The 19,058-nt window shown below is 41.2% G+C and overlaps 1 protein-coding gene across 1 annotated transcript in view; it reads right to left on the minus strand.

Moving 5' to 3' along the window:
- The window catches only part of LOC122451770 (C4b-binding protein alpha chain-like), a 66,506-nt gene that overhangs the window by 27,403 nt on the left and 20,045 nt on the right, over window positions 1–19,058 (minus strand). The window contains exons 9-11 of the mRNA XM_043484673.1: window positions 11,700–11,882; window positions 7,885–8,082; window positions 4,265–4,447 (exon numbers count right to left, since the gene is read on the minus strand). Coding sequence (XP_043340608.1) covers window positions 4,265–4,447; window positions 7,885–8,082; window positions 11,700–11,882 — 564 coding nt within the window. The remainder of the gene's footprint in view (window positions 1–4,264; window positions 4,448–7,884; window positions 8,083–11,699; window positions 11,883–19,058) is intronic.

The raw sequence follows: 19,058 nt of genomic DNA on the forward strand, positions 1-19,058 counted from the left end.
GGTGAAAAGATTTGCCTAACTCAATGAAATGCTAAGCCATGCCATGCGGGGCCACCCAAAACAGGGGATCTAGTGAAGAGTTCTGAAAAAGTGAACTACTGCAGAAGGAAGTGACAATCCACTCCAGTATTCTTGCCATGAGAACTCCAGGAACAGTATGAAAAACCAGAAAGATATGACACCAGAAGATGAGCCCTCTAGGGTGGAAGCTTTTCAGTATGCTACTGGGGAAGAGTGAAGGGCAGTTACTAATAGCTCTAGAAAGAATGAAATAGCTGGGCCAAGGCAGAAATGATGCTCTGTTGTGGATGTGTCTGGTGTTGAAAGTAAAGTCCAATGCCATAAAGGACATATGACATAGGAACCTGGAATGTTAGGTCCATGAATCAAGGTAAACTGGATGTGGCCAAACAGGAGATGGCAAGAGTGAACATCGACATCTTAGGAATCAGTGAACTAAAATGGGTGGGAATGAGTGAATTTAATTCAGAAAGTGAAAGTCACTCAGTTGTGTCCGATCCCATGGACTATACAGTCCATGAAATTCTCCAGGCCAGAATACTGGTGTGAGTAGCCTTTCCCTTCTCCAGGGGATCTTCCAAACCCAGGGATAGGACCCAGGTCTCCCGCATTGCAGGCAGATTCTTTACCAGCTGATCTGCAAGGGAAGACCTTAATTCAGGTGACTATTCTATCTACTACTGTGGGCAAGAATCTTTTAGAAGAAATGGAGTAGCCCTCATAGTCAAACAAAAGAGTATGAAATGCAGTACTTGGGTGCAATCTCAAAAGCAACAGAATGATCTCAGTTTGTATCCAAGGCAAACCATTCAGTTTCAGAGTAACCCAAATCTATGCCCCAAACACTAATGCTGAAGAAGCTGAAGTTGACTGACTCTGTGCAAACCTACAACACTTTCTAGAACTAACATCAAAAAAACGATGTTCTTTTCTTCATAGAATGCAAAAGGAGGAAGTCCAGAGATACCTGGAATAACAGGTGAGTTTGGCCTTGGAGTACAAAATGAAGCAGGGAAAAGGCTAACAGAGTTTTGTCAAGCAAACACACTGGTCATAGCAAACATCTTTTCCAACAACCCAAAAGATGACTCTGCACATGGACATCACCTTATGGTCAGTACGGAAATCAGACTGATTACATTCTCTGCAGCCAAAGATGGAGAAACTCTATCAGACAGTAAAAACAAGACCTGGAGCTGACTGTGGTCCACAGCATGAGCTCCTTGTTGTAAAATCCAGGCTTAAATTGAAGAAAGTAGGGGAAACCACTAAGCCATTCAAGTACGACCTAAATCAAATCCCTTATGATTATACAGTGGAGGTGATGAATAGATCCAAGGGGTTAGATCTGGTAGAAAGAATGACCGAAGAACTACAGAGAGAGGTTCATAACACCATACAGGAGGCAGTGACCAAAACCATCCCAAAGAAAAATCAATGCAAAAAAGCAAAGTGGTTGTCTGAGGAGGCCTTACAATAGCTGAGGAAAGAAGTGAAGTAAAAAGCAAGGGAGAAAGGGAAAGGTATACCCAACTGAATGCAGAGTTCCAGAGAATAGCAAGGAGAGATAAGAAAGCCTTCTGAAATGAACAAAGAAATCAAGGAAAACAATAGGATGGGAAAGATGAGAGATCTCATCAAGAAAATTGGAGTTATCAAGGGAACACATGCAAAGATGGGCATGACAAAGGACAAGAATGGTATGGACCTAACAGAAGCAGAGAGATTAAGAAGAGATGGCAAAAAATACACAGAAGAACTATACAAAAATGATCTTAACAACCCTAATAACCACAAAGCTATGGTCACTCATCTAGAGCCAGATATACTGGACTGTGAAGTCAAGTAGGCCTTAGGAAGCATCACTATGAACAAGGCTAGTGCATGTGATGGAATTCCAACTGAACTATTTAATATCCTAAAAGATGATGCTGTTAAAGTGCTGCACTCAACATGCCAGCAAAAATTCAGCAGTGACTATAGGACTGGAAAAGGTCAGTTTTCATTCTAATCCCAAAGAAGGGGAGTTCCAAAGAATGTTCAAACTACTGAACAACTGTGCTCATTTCACATGCTAGCAAGGTTATGCTCAAAATACTTCAAGCTAGGTTTCAGGTATGTGAACTGAGAACTTCCAGATATACAGGCTGGGTTTTGAAAAGGCAAGAGGAACCAGAAATCAAATTGCCAGCATTCAGTAGATCATAGAGAAAGCAAGGGAGTTCCAGAAAAACATCTACTTCTGCTTCAAAGTCTATACGAAAGCCTTTGACTGTGTTGGTCACATCAATCTGCGGAAAATTCTTAAAGAGATGGGAATATCAAACCACCTTACCTGTCTCCTGAGAATCCTGTATGTGGGTCAAGAAGCAACAGTTACAACCAGACATGAAACAATGGAATGGTTGAAAACTGGGAAAGGAGAATGACAAGACTGTATATTGTCACCCTGCTTATTTAACTTACATGCACAGTACATAATATGAAATATCAGGCTGAATGAATCACAAGCTGGAATCAAAACAACCTTAGATATGCAGATGATACCACTCTAATGGCAGAAAGTGAAGAGGAAACTAAAGAGCCTCTTGATGAGGATGAAAGAAGAGAGTGAAAAAGCTGACTTTAAACTCAACATTCAAATAACTAAGATCACAGCATCTGGTCCCATCATTTCTTGGGCAAATAGATGGGGAAACAGTGGAAACAGTGACAGACTTTATTTTCTTGGGCTCCAAAATCACTGTGATCAGGGACTGCAGCCATGAAGTTAAAAGACGCCTGCTGCTTGGAAGCTATGACAGACTGAGACAGCATATTAAAAAGCAGAGACACCACTTTGCCAACAAAGGTCCACATAGTCAAAGCTATGGTTTCTCCAGTAGTCATATATGGATGTGAGTGTTGGTCCATAGAGAAGACTGTTTGCTCCTTCTATTCGAAATTTGATGCTTTCGAATTGTGGTGCTAGAGAAGACTCAAGAGTCCCTTGGCCTGTAAGGAGACCGAATGAGTCCATCCTAAAGGAAATCAACCCTGAATATTCATTGGAAGAACTGTGGCTGCAGCTGAAGCTCCAATACTTTGGCCCGCTGATGTTAAAAGCTGGTTCATTAGAAAAGACCTTGATGCTGGGAAAGACTGAAGGCAAAAGGAGAATTGGGTGGCAGAGGATGAGATGGTTAGATAACATCACTGACTGAATTTGAGCAAATTCCCAGAGATAGTAGAGGACAGAGGAGCCTGGCATGCTTCAGTCCATGGGGTAGGAAGAGTCATACATGACTTAGCAGTGGAGCAACAACAACACTTCTGTCAATTTGCATATTTATCAAATTTTTTCACTACATAGGTAAAATGTCACCTAATTTCTTGTGACAGCAGAAGGGATTGAATAAACCACATGGTAGGAGTGGCTTCCACCCCTAACTAACTGAGTTTGTGCTGGTTACTTACTCATTTCTTTTCCCAACACTAAAATGGAATTTTAAAAAGTAATAACTACCTCTTAGGATCATGTGTGCATATTTAGTCAATCAGTCATGTCCGACTCTGCAATCCTTTGGACTGTACCCGCCAGGCACCACTGTCCTTGGGATTTTTCAAGTGAGAATACTGGAGTGGGTTGCTGTTTCCTCCTCCAGCGATTTTCCTACCCAGAGACTGAATATGCAGTAAATATTAAGTAATTGAATTAATTGAAAGTTATATATTTAGAGCAGTCCTTGATATACAGAAAGTGCTTTGTGAATGTTAACAATAAGTATTATTCGTATGATGACCTATGTGTATGTATTTACCACTTCAACATATCAAGGCCAACATCAGCCCATAAAGCATCTCTGTGCAAACTTTAAAAAGGAAAATCTTGAAGGAATTTTTACCTCCATCTTTCAAAAAATTCTCAGAATATGTTTATTTTGTGAGGATGAGACACTTCACTAGTGTCTACTGAAATACTTTTGTAAGGAATTAATAATTCTGCAATATCTATGATATCACTTATGTCAAAATCATGTTACAGGTGCACAAAATCCTCAGACAGATAACATAAAGAAACTACTATCAGGAAAAAATAATAACTTAAACCTTTCTCCTGACATGAGAAAATTAGAGAAAAGTACTTATTTAATTTAAAATTACCCTTGGGATTTAAGTGGGCTTGTGCCTATGAGCATGCTACACCCATATTCCTGGAAAACTTTTGATGGCAATTATGAAAATCCCTTTGGTGCATACTCACTGAGTTCACAAGTGGGAAGAGAAGGATGCCACTTGTCATTAGCACCACAATGGATTAAATTGCTGCCATTGAGGATATAGCCTTTCTCGCAGCTGAACAGAACAGAGTCTTCATAGTTATAGGTGGGTCCAACTCCAGAGAGAATGATTCCATTTGGAACTTGAGGTGGATCACAGACAATAGCTAAAGAAGCATATAAAGAATATCTGAGTCATAAAAGAGAAATGATCATAATGATGTGACTACTATTGATTTGGGTCTCATGGAGACCTGATACAAGCCTACATCAAGTACATACAAAGAAAACTTTTTAAAGTTTTATGTATATCCTTTTTTAAAAAATTAACTTATTTATTTTAATTGGAGGCTAATTACTTTACAATATTGTAGTGGTTTTTGCCATACATTGACATGAATCAGCCATGGGTGTACATGTGTTCCCCATCCTGAACCCCCCTCCCACCTCCCTCCCCATCCCATCCCTCAGGGTCATCCCAGTGCACCAGCTCTGAGCACCCTGTCTCATGCATTGAACCTGGACTGGCAATCTATTTCACATATGATAATATACATGTTTCAATGCTATTTCCTCAAATCATCCCACCCTCACCTTCTCCCACAGAATCCAAAAGTCTGTTCTTTACATCTGTGTCTCTTTCACTGTCTCACATATAGGGTCATCGTTACCATCTTTCTAAATTCCATATATATGCATTAATATACTGTATTGGTGTTTTTCTTTCTGACTTACGCTCTGTATAATAGGCTCCAGTTTCATCCACCTCATTAGAACTGAATCAAATGCATTCTTTTTAATAGCTGAGTAATATTCCATTGTGTATATGTACCACAGCTTTCTTATCCATTTGTCTGCTGATGGACATCTGGGTTGCTTCCATGTCCTGGCTATTGTAAACAGTGCTGTGATGAACATTGGGGTACATGTGTCTCTTTCAATTCTGGTTTCCTCAGTGAGTGGGTTGTTATTTCCTTCTCCAGGGGATCTTCCAGATTCTGGGGTGGAATCCATGTCTCCTTCATTGGCAGGTGGCCAGGCTTGGTGGTAAAGAAACCACCTGCCAATGAAGGAGACATGAATTCAACCCCAGGGTCTGGAAGATCCCCTGGAAAAGGAAATAACAACCCACTCCAGTATTCTTGTTTGGGAAATCCCATTGACAGAGGAGTCTGGCTGGCTATGGCCCAAGGGGTCGAAAAGGGTCGGAAATGACTTAGCAACTAAGGATGGATGATATCCTTTTAGTTCCTAGTTCCTCAGTGAAATGAGGTTCCGTCATGTTATTCAATGTGGAAAAAAATTGAAAAAGCAATTTGTTAGTTCCCAATAATAGGTTGGTGGTTGCCAGAGGTGGGGATACAGAGTGGACAAAATGAGTGAAGTGGGTCAAAAGGTACAAACTTCCAGTTATAAATAAATCATGGGGATGTAGGATACAGCATGGTGCCTGAAGTTAATCGCTCTGTAACATATGTTTGAAAGTTGCTTGGAGAATGAACTTAAAATGTTTCATCATAAGAAAAGTTATTTTGTAACTTTAATGGTGATAAATGTTCACTAAAGTTATTATGATCATTTCACTATATTTACACAAATATCAAATCACTGATGTATACCTTAAATTAGTATTTTAAGTCAATTATATCTCAAAAAAAAAAAAAAAAACCTTAGCAATATCTAAAGTCCAAATTCCAAAGACCCCAAATCTTCCTCTTCTCCTGGCCCACTCTCCTGGATGATTGTGGTGGTGGGTCCGTGGTCAATAGTATTGATATGATGGTTGTTATGTAGAGGCAGCCAGGGCATCAGAGATCACAAGCACAGAACGAACCCCCCTCCCCCGCTACCCCATAGCTGTCAGTCATCGAGTCCTGTCAGTCCTGCCACTTTAACTCCTTTTCTCAATTTCTATTCAGGTCTATTGCCACCGCTACAGCCGAAACCAGCCTCACTAATTGGCTGGATAGCTGCAGCAGATGTCTATGGGTTAAGTTCTGTCCCACTTCAAATTGTTGCCCACCTACAGCCAGACTTCTCCACAGCACATTTGCATTTTAAATGCAGCACAATTACTCCCCTGGTTAAAGCCTTTCAATGTCTGCTCTTCACATACATTCTTAACTTCTGAAGACACACAAGGTCCTTCCTAACCTAGTCCTGTTACCTTTCCAGCCTCAGGTCCTAGCAATTCCAGCACTTGCAGGCTAGAAGAAGACATATGAGAGTCCCTTGGACTGCAAGGAGATTAAACCAGTCAATCCTAAAAGAAATCAACCCTGAATATTCATTGGAAGGACTGATGCTGAAGCTGAAGCTCCAATACTTTGGCCACCTGATGGGAAAAGCCAACTCATTGGAAAAGACTCTGGTGCTGAGAACGATTGAGGTCAAGAGAAGGGGATGACAAAGGATGAGATGGTTGGGTGGCATCACTGACTCAATGGACATGAGTTTGAGTAAACTCAGGGACATAGTGAAGAACAGGGAAGCCTAACAAGCTACAGTCTGTGGGGTCCCAAAGAGTCACACATGACTTAGGGACTGAACAACAACAATGCCTCAGCATTGTACTGAAACAAAACAGTAAGTGACCCTGTGTTTTTAACTGCTGTAAAAGATATGTATTAGGCCAGGAAGCTGAGTCATTACTGATACTGACAGAACATTCCTTTTGGCTTTTCCAGAGAAGGTGAACATGATATCTCTACTTGCCTTTTACTATTGATCTACAAATGTTGGTATGATTTTATTTTCATCCTGTAGGCCTGCTGACATCACCAGTGTGGAGTCCACCGATATTTTCAGTTGCTTCAGAAGAAGCAGAATACTATATTTTTTTTTCTTTTTCACTAGGCAGAAACAAGGTACTCTGTGTGTGTGTGTGTGTGTGTGTGCGCTAAGTGGTTTCAGTTCTGTGCCTTTGTGGCCCTATGGACACACCCCATGAGGCCCCTCAGGCTCCTCTGTCCATGGGATTCTCCAGATAAAGAATACTGAAGTGGGTTGTCATGCTCTCCTCCTGGGGATCTTCCCCACCCAGTGACTGAACCTACATCTCTTATGTCTCCTGCATTGGCAGATGGGTTCCTTATCTCTAGCACCATCTGGGAAGCCCCAACAAGGGACCAGACTAGCCAAAAGGCTTTAATGAAAAGTAAAATATACTATTTTCAATTCACGGATTTATGTCTCCTTATTCGTTAGGTCTGCAAAACAGACAATGGAGGTTTTATCCTGGAGTTGTTACAGATCTAAACAATCTGGATAACCGTATAAATGACAGCTGACCTACAGGGTTAGCAATCACAAAGGGGATACCCGTGTTTGATACCCAAGTTGATTTTTCATTTGATGCTGAGTTCAAAGGGGCAGAGTATGAAGGACATGACTTTTCAGCTCTCCCAGTCTTCAGGATGACCTTTAAAATAGCTCCTCTACTACTTTGCAAAGATCCAATAAGCTAACTCTAGAAGTATTTCAAAGCATACATTTTAAGAAATCAATTATAATCAATAAAGTATAAAATCCGAGCACCTGCTCAACATTTTCAATGGAAAAGAAGATACCACAAATAAGAGTACATAAAACAAAGTTTACTTACATTCACACCCTTTGGATGGTGTCCACGTGAAATTTTCCTGACAAGTCAAAGTCAGAGGCTCATCTGGAATAGGTCTGTAGCCAAACTTGCATTGATATTTCAACTCAGTCCCAACTTCAAATACTTCTTGATTGCTTAGCTTGTTGTCTCTTCCATCCCAGACAGCATAGGGAATGTCTGGTAATCCAATACAACTATCTGATCGTGAAAGAAGCAAAAAGATGAAAGAAAACTGTTTTGGAGGTTGGCAGACTGACCCAATGAGCTAGGCATACCTGACCCCCAGAACAAGTATAACTCATATTAACTGAGGAAGAAACAGATGGCAAAGGTTAATGGGAATTCCAGGAAGAGACTTGGCAGCATCAACCTCTGATAGACTCTTGCCAAGCAGTCAGTGCACACTCCAGACCATCCCCAAGAAAAAGTAATGCAAAGGGCAAAACAGCTGTCTGAGGAGGCCTTACAAATGCTGAGAAAAGAAGAGAAGTGAAAGGCAAAGGAGGAAAGGAAAGATATGCCCATTTGAATGCAGACTTCCAAGAATAGCAAGGAGAGATAAGAGAACCTTCCTCAGTGATCAGTGCAAAGAGACAGAGGAACACAATAGAATGGGAAACACTAGCGATCTCTTCAAGAAACTTAGAGATACCAATGGAACATTTCATGCGAAGATGGGCACAATAAAGGACAGAAATGGTATGGACCTAACAGAAGCAGAAGATATTAAGAAGAGGTGGCAAGAATACACAGAAGAACTATACAAAAAAGATCTTAATGACCCAGACAACCATGATAGTGTGATCACTCACCTAGAGGCAGACATCCTGGAATGATAAGTCAAGTGGGCCTTAGGAAGCATCACTACAAACAAAGCTAGTGGAGGTGATGGAATTCCATTTGAGCTATTTCAAATCCTGAAAGATGATGCTGTGAAAGTGCTGCACTCAATATGCCAGCAAATTTGGAAAACTCAGCAGTGGCCACAGGACTGGAAAACGTCAGTTTTCATTCCAATCCCAAAGAAAGGGAAAGAGAAGTGAAAAATCACTCAGTCAGATCTGACTCTTTGGGACTCCATGGACTGTATAGTCCATGTAATTCTCTAGGCCAGAATACTGGAGTGGTAGCCTTTCCCTTCTCCAGGGGATCTTCCCAACACAGGGATAGAACCCAGGTCTGCCCCAATGCAGGCAGATTCTTTACCAGCTGAGCCACAAAGGAAGCCTAAGAATACTGAAGTAGGTATCTGATCCCTTCTCCAGCATATCTTCATGACCAAGGAATCAAACCGGTGTCTCCTGCATTACAGGTGGATTCTTTACCAACTGAGATATCAGGGAAGCCCCAGTCACAAAGAAAGGCAATTCCAAAGAATGCTCAAACTATCGCACAATTGCACTCATCTCAAACGCTAGCAAAATAATGCTCAAAATTCTCCAAGCCACGCTTCAACAGTACATGAACTGTGAACTTCCAGATAGTCAAGCTGGATTTAGAAAAGGCAGAGGAACCAGAAGTCAAATAGCCAACATCCATTGGATCATTGAAAAAGCAAGGGAGTTCCAGAAACACATCTACTTCTGCTTTATTGACTACGCCAAACCTTTTGCCTGTATGGATCACAGGAAACTGAGGAAAATTCTTAATCAGATCATTTTACCTGCCTCCTGAGAAATCTGTATGCAGGTCAAGAAGCAACATTTAGAACGGGACATGGAACAACAGATTGGTTCCAAACTGGGAAAGAAGTTTATCAACTCTGTATATTGTCATCCTGCTTATTTAACATATATGCAGAGTATATCATGCTAAATGCCAGGCTGGGTGAAGCACAAGCTAGATCAAGATTGATGGGAGAAATATCAGTAACCTCAGATATGCAGATAACAACACCCTTATGGCAGAAAGCAAAGTTTAGTTCTCTTGAGCCTCTTGATAAAAGTGAAAGAGGAGAGTGAAAAAGTTGGCTTAAAACTCAACATTCAAAAAATGAGGTCATGGCATCTGGTCCTATCACTTCATGGCAAACAGATGGGGAAACAATGAAACAGTGAGAGACTTTATTTTCCTGGGCTCCAAAATCACTGCAGATGGTGACTGCAGCCATGAAATTAAAAGACACCTGCTCCTTGGAAGAAAATCTATGACCAAACTAGACAGTACCTTAAAAAGCAGAGACATTACCTTGCCAACAAAAGTCTGCCTAGTCCAAGCTATGGTTTTTCCAGTAGTCATGTATGGATGTGGGAGTTGGACTATAAAGAAAGCTGAGTGCCAAAGAATTGATGCCTTTGATCTGCAGTTTTGGAGAAAACTCTTGAGAGTCCCTTGGACTGAAAGGAGATACAACCAGAATTCAGTCCTGAACATTCATTGGAAGGACTGATGCTGAAGCTGAAACTCCAATACTTTGGCCACCTGATGTGAAGAACTGACTCATTGGAAAAGACCCTGATGCTGGGAAAGATTAAAGGCAGGAAAAGAAGCGGACAACAGAGGATGAGATTGTTGGATGGCATCATCGACTGGATGGACATGAGTTTGCGCAAGTTTCAAGAGTTGGTAATGGACAGGGAAGCCTGGCGTGCTGCAGTCCATGGGGTCGTAAAGAGTCAGACACAACTGAGTGACTGAACTGACTGACACTGACAATGCACACAGCAGTCCAGAGGATGTCATTGAGGAAACACACCTTGGTGCAGAAAGGGGCAATATCTAGGTTACTGGGTCAGCCTCCAGGAGCTTAGTTCTCCTTCCATGTCAAAGCACTTCAGCATGAGAAATATCAGAGATCACTGAGGATACATAGCACTAATTTGCTGCTAAATAAACCAAATGTTCCCCTGGTTCTCCTTGCCTAAAATGGAATTACAGTAGGAGTTGTCGTGTTCCCCAGATGCTATAACACTGTCACCAGGAACTTCTGATTGAGCTTAAACCTTGTTCCACATAATACTGGATTCTGCTTTTATTCCCTACTGGATATGTTGCCAAAGGTACATAGGGGTTGAAAAAGGGATACAGGTCTGTCATATCACATATTTATCAAATTTTGTCACTACATAAGTAAATCGTCACCTAACTTCTCATGATGGCAGAAGGGAATGAATAAATTACAATATAGCAGTGGCTTCCATTGCCAAATCACTATGTGAGCTTGTGCTAGCTACTTAATCACTCTGTTTTGTCATCATTAAGATGTGGTTTTTAAAAAAGTAATATCTACCTCTTAGGATCATTGTAAATACTAAATGAATTAAATGATGTCATGTACTTATAATAATGCTTGATACAAAGTGCTTAATAATTCTTAGCAATAAATATCATTAATCTTATGACTGATCTGTATGTATTTACAACTTCAAGGTATCAAGGCCAACATCAGCCCATAAAGCATCTCTGTGCAAATTTTTAAATGGAATATCTTGAAGGAATTTTACCTCCATCTTTCAAAAAATTCTCAGAATATGTTTATTTTGTTAGGATGAGACAATTTACTAGTGTCTACTGAAATATTTTTCTAAGGAATAAATAAATCTGCCATGTCTGTGATGTCACTGGGGTCAAAACTGTATGATATACATGTATAGAAAATCCTCAGATAACACAAAGAAATTGCTAGCAGGAAAAGGAAAAACAAAAAACAAAATAAAAAAAAACCTTCCTCCCGACATGAGAAAACTAGAGAAAAGTACTAATTTAATGTAAAATGACTCTTGGGATTTAAGTGGGCTTGTGCCTGTAAGCATGCTACACTCATTCCTGGATAACTTTAGATGCCAATTATGAAAATCCCTTTGGTGCATACTCACTGAGTTCACAAGTGGGAGGAGAAGGATGCCACTTGTCATTAGCACCACAATGGATTGAACTGCTGCCATTGAGGATATAGCCTTTCTTGCAGCTGAACAGAATAGAGTCTTTGTAGTGATAGGTGGGTCCAACTCCAGAGAGAATGATTCCATTTGGAACTTGAGGTCGATGACAGACAATATCTAAAGAAACATAGAAAGGACATCTGAGTTACAAAAAAGAAATGGTGATAATGATGTGATTACTATTGATATATGGGTCTCAGGGAGACCTGATACAAGCCCACATCAAGTAAACATAAAGAAAACATTTTAAAGCTTTATGTATATCCTTTTAGTGGACTTCCCAAATGGCTCAGTGGTTAAGAAATTGCCTGTCAATAAAGGAGATGTGCATTCAACTCAGGGTCTGGAAAGTCCTCTGGAGAAGGAAATGACAACCCACTCTAGTATTCGTGCTTGGGAAATCCCATGGACAGAGGAGTCTGGTGGACTACAGACTGTAAAGTCTCAAAGAGTCAGATATGACTTAGCAAACAGTTCCTAGGAACCTGAGTGAAATGTGGTCCCATAATATTATTCGAGGTGGATAAAGCCCTATATCTTTTTCATTAAAAAATTGAAAAACAATTTCTCAGTGGTTGCCAGAGGTGAGAATGCAGAGTGGACAAATGAATGAAGTGGGTCAAAAGGTACAAGCTTCCAGTTATACATAAATTATGGGGATGTAATGTACAGCACAATGCCTATAGTTAATACACTGTAATATATATATTTGAACGTTGCTTAGAGTATAGGATTTGAAAGTTCTCATCATAGGAAAAATTATTTTGTAACTATGTAAGGTGATAGATGTTCACTAGAATTATTACAATCAATTAACTATACTAACAAATATCAAATCAGTATGAGGTACACCTAAAATAATATTATATGTCAATAACATCACAAAATTCCATGTCCTGTTCTAACTGTTGCTTCTTGACCTGCATTTAGATTTCTCAAGAGGCAGGTCAGGTGGTCTGGTATTCCCATCTTTTGAAGAATTTTCCACAGTTTGTTGTGATCCACACAGTCAAAGGTCTTGTAGGTCTTCATAGAACCGTTCAACTTTAGCTTCTTCAGTGTTACTAGTTGGGGCATAGGCTTGGATCACCGTGATATTGAATGGTTTGCCTTGGAAACGAACAGAGATCATTCTGTCGTTTTTGAGATTGCATCAAAGTACTGCATTTCGGACTCTTTTGTTGACCATGTTGGCTACTCCATTTCCTCTAAGGGATTCCTGTCCACAGTAGTAGATATAATGATCATCTGAGTTAAATTCACCCATTCCAGTCCATTTTAGTTTGCTGATTCCTAGAATGTTGGCGATCACTCTTGCCATCTCCTGTTTGACCACTTCCAATTTGCCTTGATTCATGGACCTAACATTCCAAGTTTCTCTTGAGAAACCTGTATGCATGTCAGGAAGCAACAGTAAGAACTGGACGTGGAACAACAGACTGGTTCCAAATAGGAAAAGGAGTACATCAAGGCTGTATATTGTCACCCTGCAACTTATATGCAGAGTACATCATGAGAAAAGCTGGGCTGGAAGAAGCACAAGTTGGAATCAAGATTGTCAGGAGAAATATCAATAACCTCAGATATGCAGATGACACCACCCTTATGGCAGAAAGTGAAGAGGAACTAAAAAGCCTCTTGATGAAAGTGAAAGAGGAAAGTCAAAAGTTGGCTTAAAGCTCAACATTCAGAAAACTAAGATCATGGCATCTGGTCCCATCCTTTCACGGCAAATAGATGGCAAAACAGTGGAAACAGTGATAGACTTTTTTTTGGTTGGGGGGAGGGGCTCCAAATCACTGCAGATGGTGACTGCAGCCACGAAATTAAAAGACGCTTACTCCTTGGAAGGAAAGTTATGACCAACCTAGCTAGCATATTAAAAAGCAGAGACATTACTTTGCCAACAAAGGTCCGTCTAGTCAAGGTTATGGTTTTTCCAGTGGTCATGTATGGATGTGAGAGTTGGACTGTGAAGAAAGCTGAATGCCGAAGAATTGATGCTTTTGAACTGTGGTGTTGGAGAAGACTCTTGAGAGTTCCTTGGACTGCAAGGAGATCCAACCAGTCCATCCTAAAGGAAATCAGTCCTGGGTGTTCATTGGAAGGACTGATGCTGAGGCTGAAACTCCAATACTTTGTCCACCTGATGCGAAGAACTGATTCATTTGAAAAGACCCTGATGTGGGGAAAGATTGAAAGCAGAAGGAGAAGGGGACTACAGAGGATGAGATGGGTGGATGGGGTCACTGACTCAATGGACATGAGTTTGGTTAAACTCTGGGAGTTGGTGATGGACAAGGAGGCCATGGGGTCGTAAAATGTAGGATATGACTGAGCAACTAAACTGAACTGAAGTGAAGGGTGATGTGAACTGGATGTGAGAGTTGGACTGTGAAGAAAGCTGATCACCGAAGAATTGATGCTTTTGAACTGTGGTGTTGGAGAAGACTCTTGAGAGTCCCTTGGACTGCAAGGAGATCCAACCAGTGCATCCTAAAGGAGATCAGTCCTGGGTGTTCATTGGAAGGACTGATGCTGAAGCTGAAACTCCAATACTTTGGCCACCTCATGCGAAGAGTTGACTCATTGGAAAAGACCCTGATGCTGGGAGGGATTGGTGGCAGGAGAAGGGGATGGCAGAGGATGAGATGATTGGATGGCATCACTGACTCGATGGACATGAGTTTGGGTGAACTCAGGGAGTTGGTGATGGACAGGGAGGCCTGGCGTGTTGCAGTTCACGGGGTCACAAAGAGTCAGACACAACTGAGCGACTGAACTGACACAGTCAAAAACTTTGTCATAGTCAATAAAACAGAAGTAGATGTTCTTCTGGAACTCTCTTGCTTTTTTGACCTCTGGTTCCTCTGCCTTTTCTAAATCCAGCTTGAACATCTGAACGTTCACAGTTCACATACTGTTGAAGCCTGGCATAGAGAACTTTGCGCATTACTTTGCTAGCATGTGAGATGAGTGCAGTTGTGTGATAGTTTGAGCATTCTTGGGCATTACCTTTCTTTGGGATTGGAATGAAAACTGACCTTTTCCAGTCCTGTCACCACTGCTGAGTTTTCCAATTTTCTGGCATATTGAGAGCAGTACTTTCACGGCATTTTCTTTTAGAATTTGAAATAGTTCAACTGAAATTCCATCACCTCCACTAGCTTTATTCATAGTGATGCTTCCTAAGGCCCACTTGACTTCACACTCCAGGATGTCTGGCTCTAGGTGAGTGATCACACCATCGTGGTTATCTGGGTCATCAAGATCTTTTTTCTATAGTTCTTCTGTGTATTCTTGCCACCTCTTCTTATATCTTCGCTTCTGTTAGATCCATACCATTTCTGTTCTTTATTGTGCCCATCTTTGCAAGAAATTTTCCCTTAGTATCTCTAATTTTCTTAAAGAGATCTCCAGTCTTTCCCATTCTGTTGTTTTCATCTGTTTCTTTGCATTGATTACTGAGAAGGCTTTCTTATCTCTCCTTGCTATTCTTTGGAACTCTGCATTGCTGGGAGCCAGCACCCGAGATCCCACCCATGACAAGGTCATGAGGAGAAGACCTGACAAGCAAGGCAGATCAGGACCTCAGGGATTTCGAAAAGTTGCCCTGGCGCTCACCTTAAAGATGATCTCTGTCTTTCTGATGCTTGCTATATTAGACTACTCCCTAATTTCTGTGACACAGGTAGAAGGCCTTCCCCGATCTCTTTCCAAACAGAATCAACTTAGAACTTTAATCAATATGTCCCCCGGACGGTGGTATCCTATAAGATTATCCAGGATGAAAGGAGTGTTTCAATTAGACCCCTTTGCTGGCATTCTAGCCTGCTTGGCAAATGCGAACTAATGCACATGACTGCTCACAACACCTTAACCATAAACAGCATAAAGAACCTGATCACACGAAAGGCCCTAATAGACACAGAGCCCTTCCGGAGGTGAGGAAGCCCTATTAGAGAACATAAAAATATTATTCTAAAAGTGGTTATAGTTAAAGATTTAGAAAAATAAGAGTTTAGAATTGTTAATTTTAACCAGGAATGCTAAACAGGGGCTGCCCCACCGGAGCTGCAGAGTCTTTCTGTGGTAAACCTTTTAGATAAATTTAACTGATAACTTCTGCAAAAGGACTGACCTTTGTGTTCAACAAAGAATAGATCACAGGAAACAGCTTTGCATTCACCTAGGTCATAAAATGTCAATAGGCCCTAAGGCCAGAAGATAATGTACAAGACTCTCTCAAAGAAGTATGCAGAAAACACCCTGGTTTTGTGAAGGACAAGCTGATGTAATATTAAACTATCTTCCCCTTAAAAATGTACTAACTTAGAATATAAAAGCTATGGTAAAAAATAAAGATTTGAAAAATAAATAAATAAATAAATAAAGATTTGCCGGACTCTGCTGCACACCCCCAGTCTGGTCTCCTTCTCTCTTTCTCTCTCTCTCGCCGACACCGTTCATCCTGAGGGTACCCCTGGATCCTGCTGAGGCTGGACCCCGGCACTGCATTTAAATGGGTTTATCTTTTCTTTTCTCCTTTGCCTTTAATGTCTCTTCTTTTCTCGGATATTTTAAGGCCTCCTCAGACAACCATTTTGCCTTTTTACATTTCTTCTTCTTGGGGATGGTCTTGATCACTGCCTCCTGTACAATGTCACGAACCTCCATCCATAGTTCTTCAGGCACTCTGTCTATCAGATCTAATCCCTTGAATCTATTTGTCACTTCCACTGTATAGTCATTAGAGATTTGATTTAGGTCATACCTGAATGGTCTACTAGTTTTCCCTACTTTCTTCAATTTAAGTTTGAATTTGGCAATAAGGAGTACATGATCTGAGCCACAGTCATCTCCTGGTCTTGTTTCTGCTGACTGTATAGAGCTTCTCCATCTTTGGCTGCAAAGAATATAATCAATCTGATTTTGGTGTTGACCATTTGGTGATGTCCGTGTGTAGAGTCTTCTCTTGTGTTGTTGGAAGAGTGTGTATGCTGTGATCAGTGTGTTCTCTTTGCAAAACTCTGTTAGCCTTTGCCCTGCTTCATTCCATACTCCAAGGCCAAATTTGCCCGTTACTCCAGGTATTTCTTGACTTCCTACTTTTGCATTTCAGTTCCCTCTAGTGAAAAGGACATCTTTTTTGGGTGTTAGTTCTAGAATGTCTTCTGGTCTTCATAGAACTGTTCAACTTCAGCTTCTTCAGCATTACTGGTTGCGGCATTTGCATGAATTACTGTGATATTGAATGGTTTGCCTTGGAAACGAACAGAGATCATTCTGTCATTTTTGAGATTGCATCCAAGTACTGCATTTTGGACTCTTTTGTTGACCATGATGCCTACTCCATTTCTTCTAAGGGATTCCTGCCCACAGTAGTAGATATAATGATCATCTGAGTTAAATTCCCCCGTTCCAATCCATTTTAGTTCACTGATTCCTAAACTATCAATGTTCACTATTGCCCTCTACTGTGTGACCACTTTCAATTTGCCTTGATTCATGGACCTAACATTCTAGGTTCCTATGCAGTATTGCTCTTTACAGTATCGGACTTTACTTTCATCACCAGTCACATCCATAAATGGTTGTTGTTTTTGCTTTGGCTCCATCTCCTCACTCTTTTGGGAGTTATTTCTCTACTGATCTCCAGTAGCATAATGGGCACCTACCAACCTGGGGAGTTCATCTTTCAGTGTCCTATCTTTTTGCCTTTTCATACTGTTTATGGGGTTCTCAAGGTAGGAATACTGAAGTGGTTTGCATTTCTCCAGTGGACCATGTTTTGTCAGAATTCTCCATCATGACCTGTCCGTCTTGGGTGGGCCTAGTTTCACTGAGGCATGGCTCATGGTTTCACTGAGTTAGACAAAGCTGTGGTCCATGTGATCAGATTGCTTAGTTTTCTGTGATTGTGGTTTTCAGTCTGTCTGCCCTCTGATGGAGAAGCATCAGAGGCTTATGGAAGCTTCCTGATGGGAGAGACTGACTGAGGGGGAAACTGGGTTTTGTTCAGATAGGCAGGGCCATGCTCAGTAAATCTTTTACCCAATTTTCTGTTGAAGGGCAGGGCTGTGTTCCCTCCCTGTCATTTGACCTGAGGCCAAATATGGTGGAGGTAATGAAGATAAGTGGTGGGTCCCTGACCAATAATAATGACATGATGGTTGTGATGTAGAGGCATCAGAGATCACAAGCAAAGAACAAACCTCCCCCTCCCCCACTACCCCGAAGCTGTCAGTCATCTAGTCCTGTCAGTCCTGCCACTTTAATTCCGTCAGCATTTCTCAACTTCTCTTCAGGCCTATTGCCATTGCCTCAGCTGAAATCAGCCTCACTACTTGGCTGGACAGCTGCAGCAGATGTCTATGGGTTAAGTTCTGTCCCACTTCAAACTGTTGCCCACCCACAGCCAGACTTCTCTTTCTATGATGCAGCACAGTTACTCCCCTGGCTAAAGACTTTCAGTGTCTCGCCTTCCTCTTCATACTGAACTGCTGAGAGTCATACACCAGGTCCTTCATAACCTAGCCCTGCGAACTTCCCAGCCTTAGGTCCTGTCCATTTCAGCACTTGCAGGCTAGAAAAGACATATGAGAATCCCTTGGACAGCAAGTGATCAAACCAGTCAACCCTAAAGGAAATCAACCCTGAATATTCATGGAAGGACTGATGCTGAAGCTGAAGCTCCAATACTTTGGCCACCTGGTGGGAAAAGCCAACTCATTGGAAAAGACCCTGGTGCTGGGAAAGATTGGGGGCAAGAGGAGAAGTGGGCAACAGAGGATAAGATGGTTGGATGGCATCACTGACTTGATGGACATGAGTTTGAGTAAACTCAGGGAGATAGTGAAGGACAGGGAAGCCTAGCCTGCTACATTCTGTGGGGTCCCAAAGAGTCAGACACAACTTAGTGACTGAAAAACAAAAATGTTCTCTTGGCCTGGCATTTTACTGAATGAAGACGTAAATGACACTGTGATGTTAATTGCTGTAAAGATAAGTTTTAGACCAGGAAGCCGAGTCATTACTGATATTTACATAACCTCCCTTCTGACTTTTCCAGAGAAGAATGTGAACATGCTTTCTCTGCTTGCCTTTTACTATTGATCTACTAACGTCAGTATGATTTTTTTTTTTTTTTGTCCTGTGGGCCTGTTAACATCACTAGTGCGGTGTTCACTGATATTTTCAGTTGCTTCAGAAGAAGCAGGATACTATATTTTTTATTTCTTTTTCACTAGGCAGAAACAAGGCACTGTGTGTGTGTGTGTGCTAAGTGGTTTC

The sequence above is a fragment of the Cervus canadensis genome, chromosome 13 (assembly GCF_019320065.1).
Source record: "Cervus canadensis isolate Bull #8, Minnesota chromosome 13, ASM1932006v1, whole genome shotgun sequence".
Classification (NCBI taxonomy): Eukaryota; Metazoa; Chordata; class Mammalia; order Artiodactyla; family Cervidae; genus Cervus; species Cervus canadensis.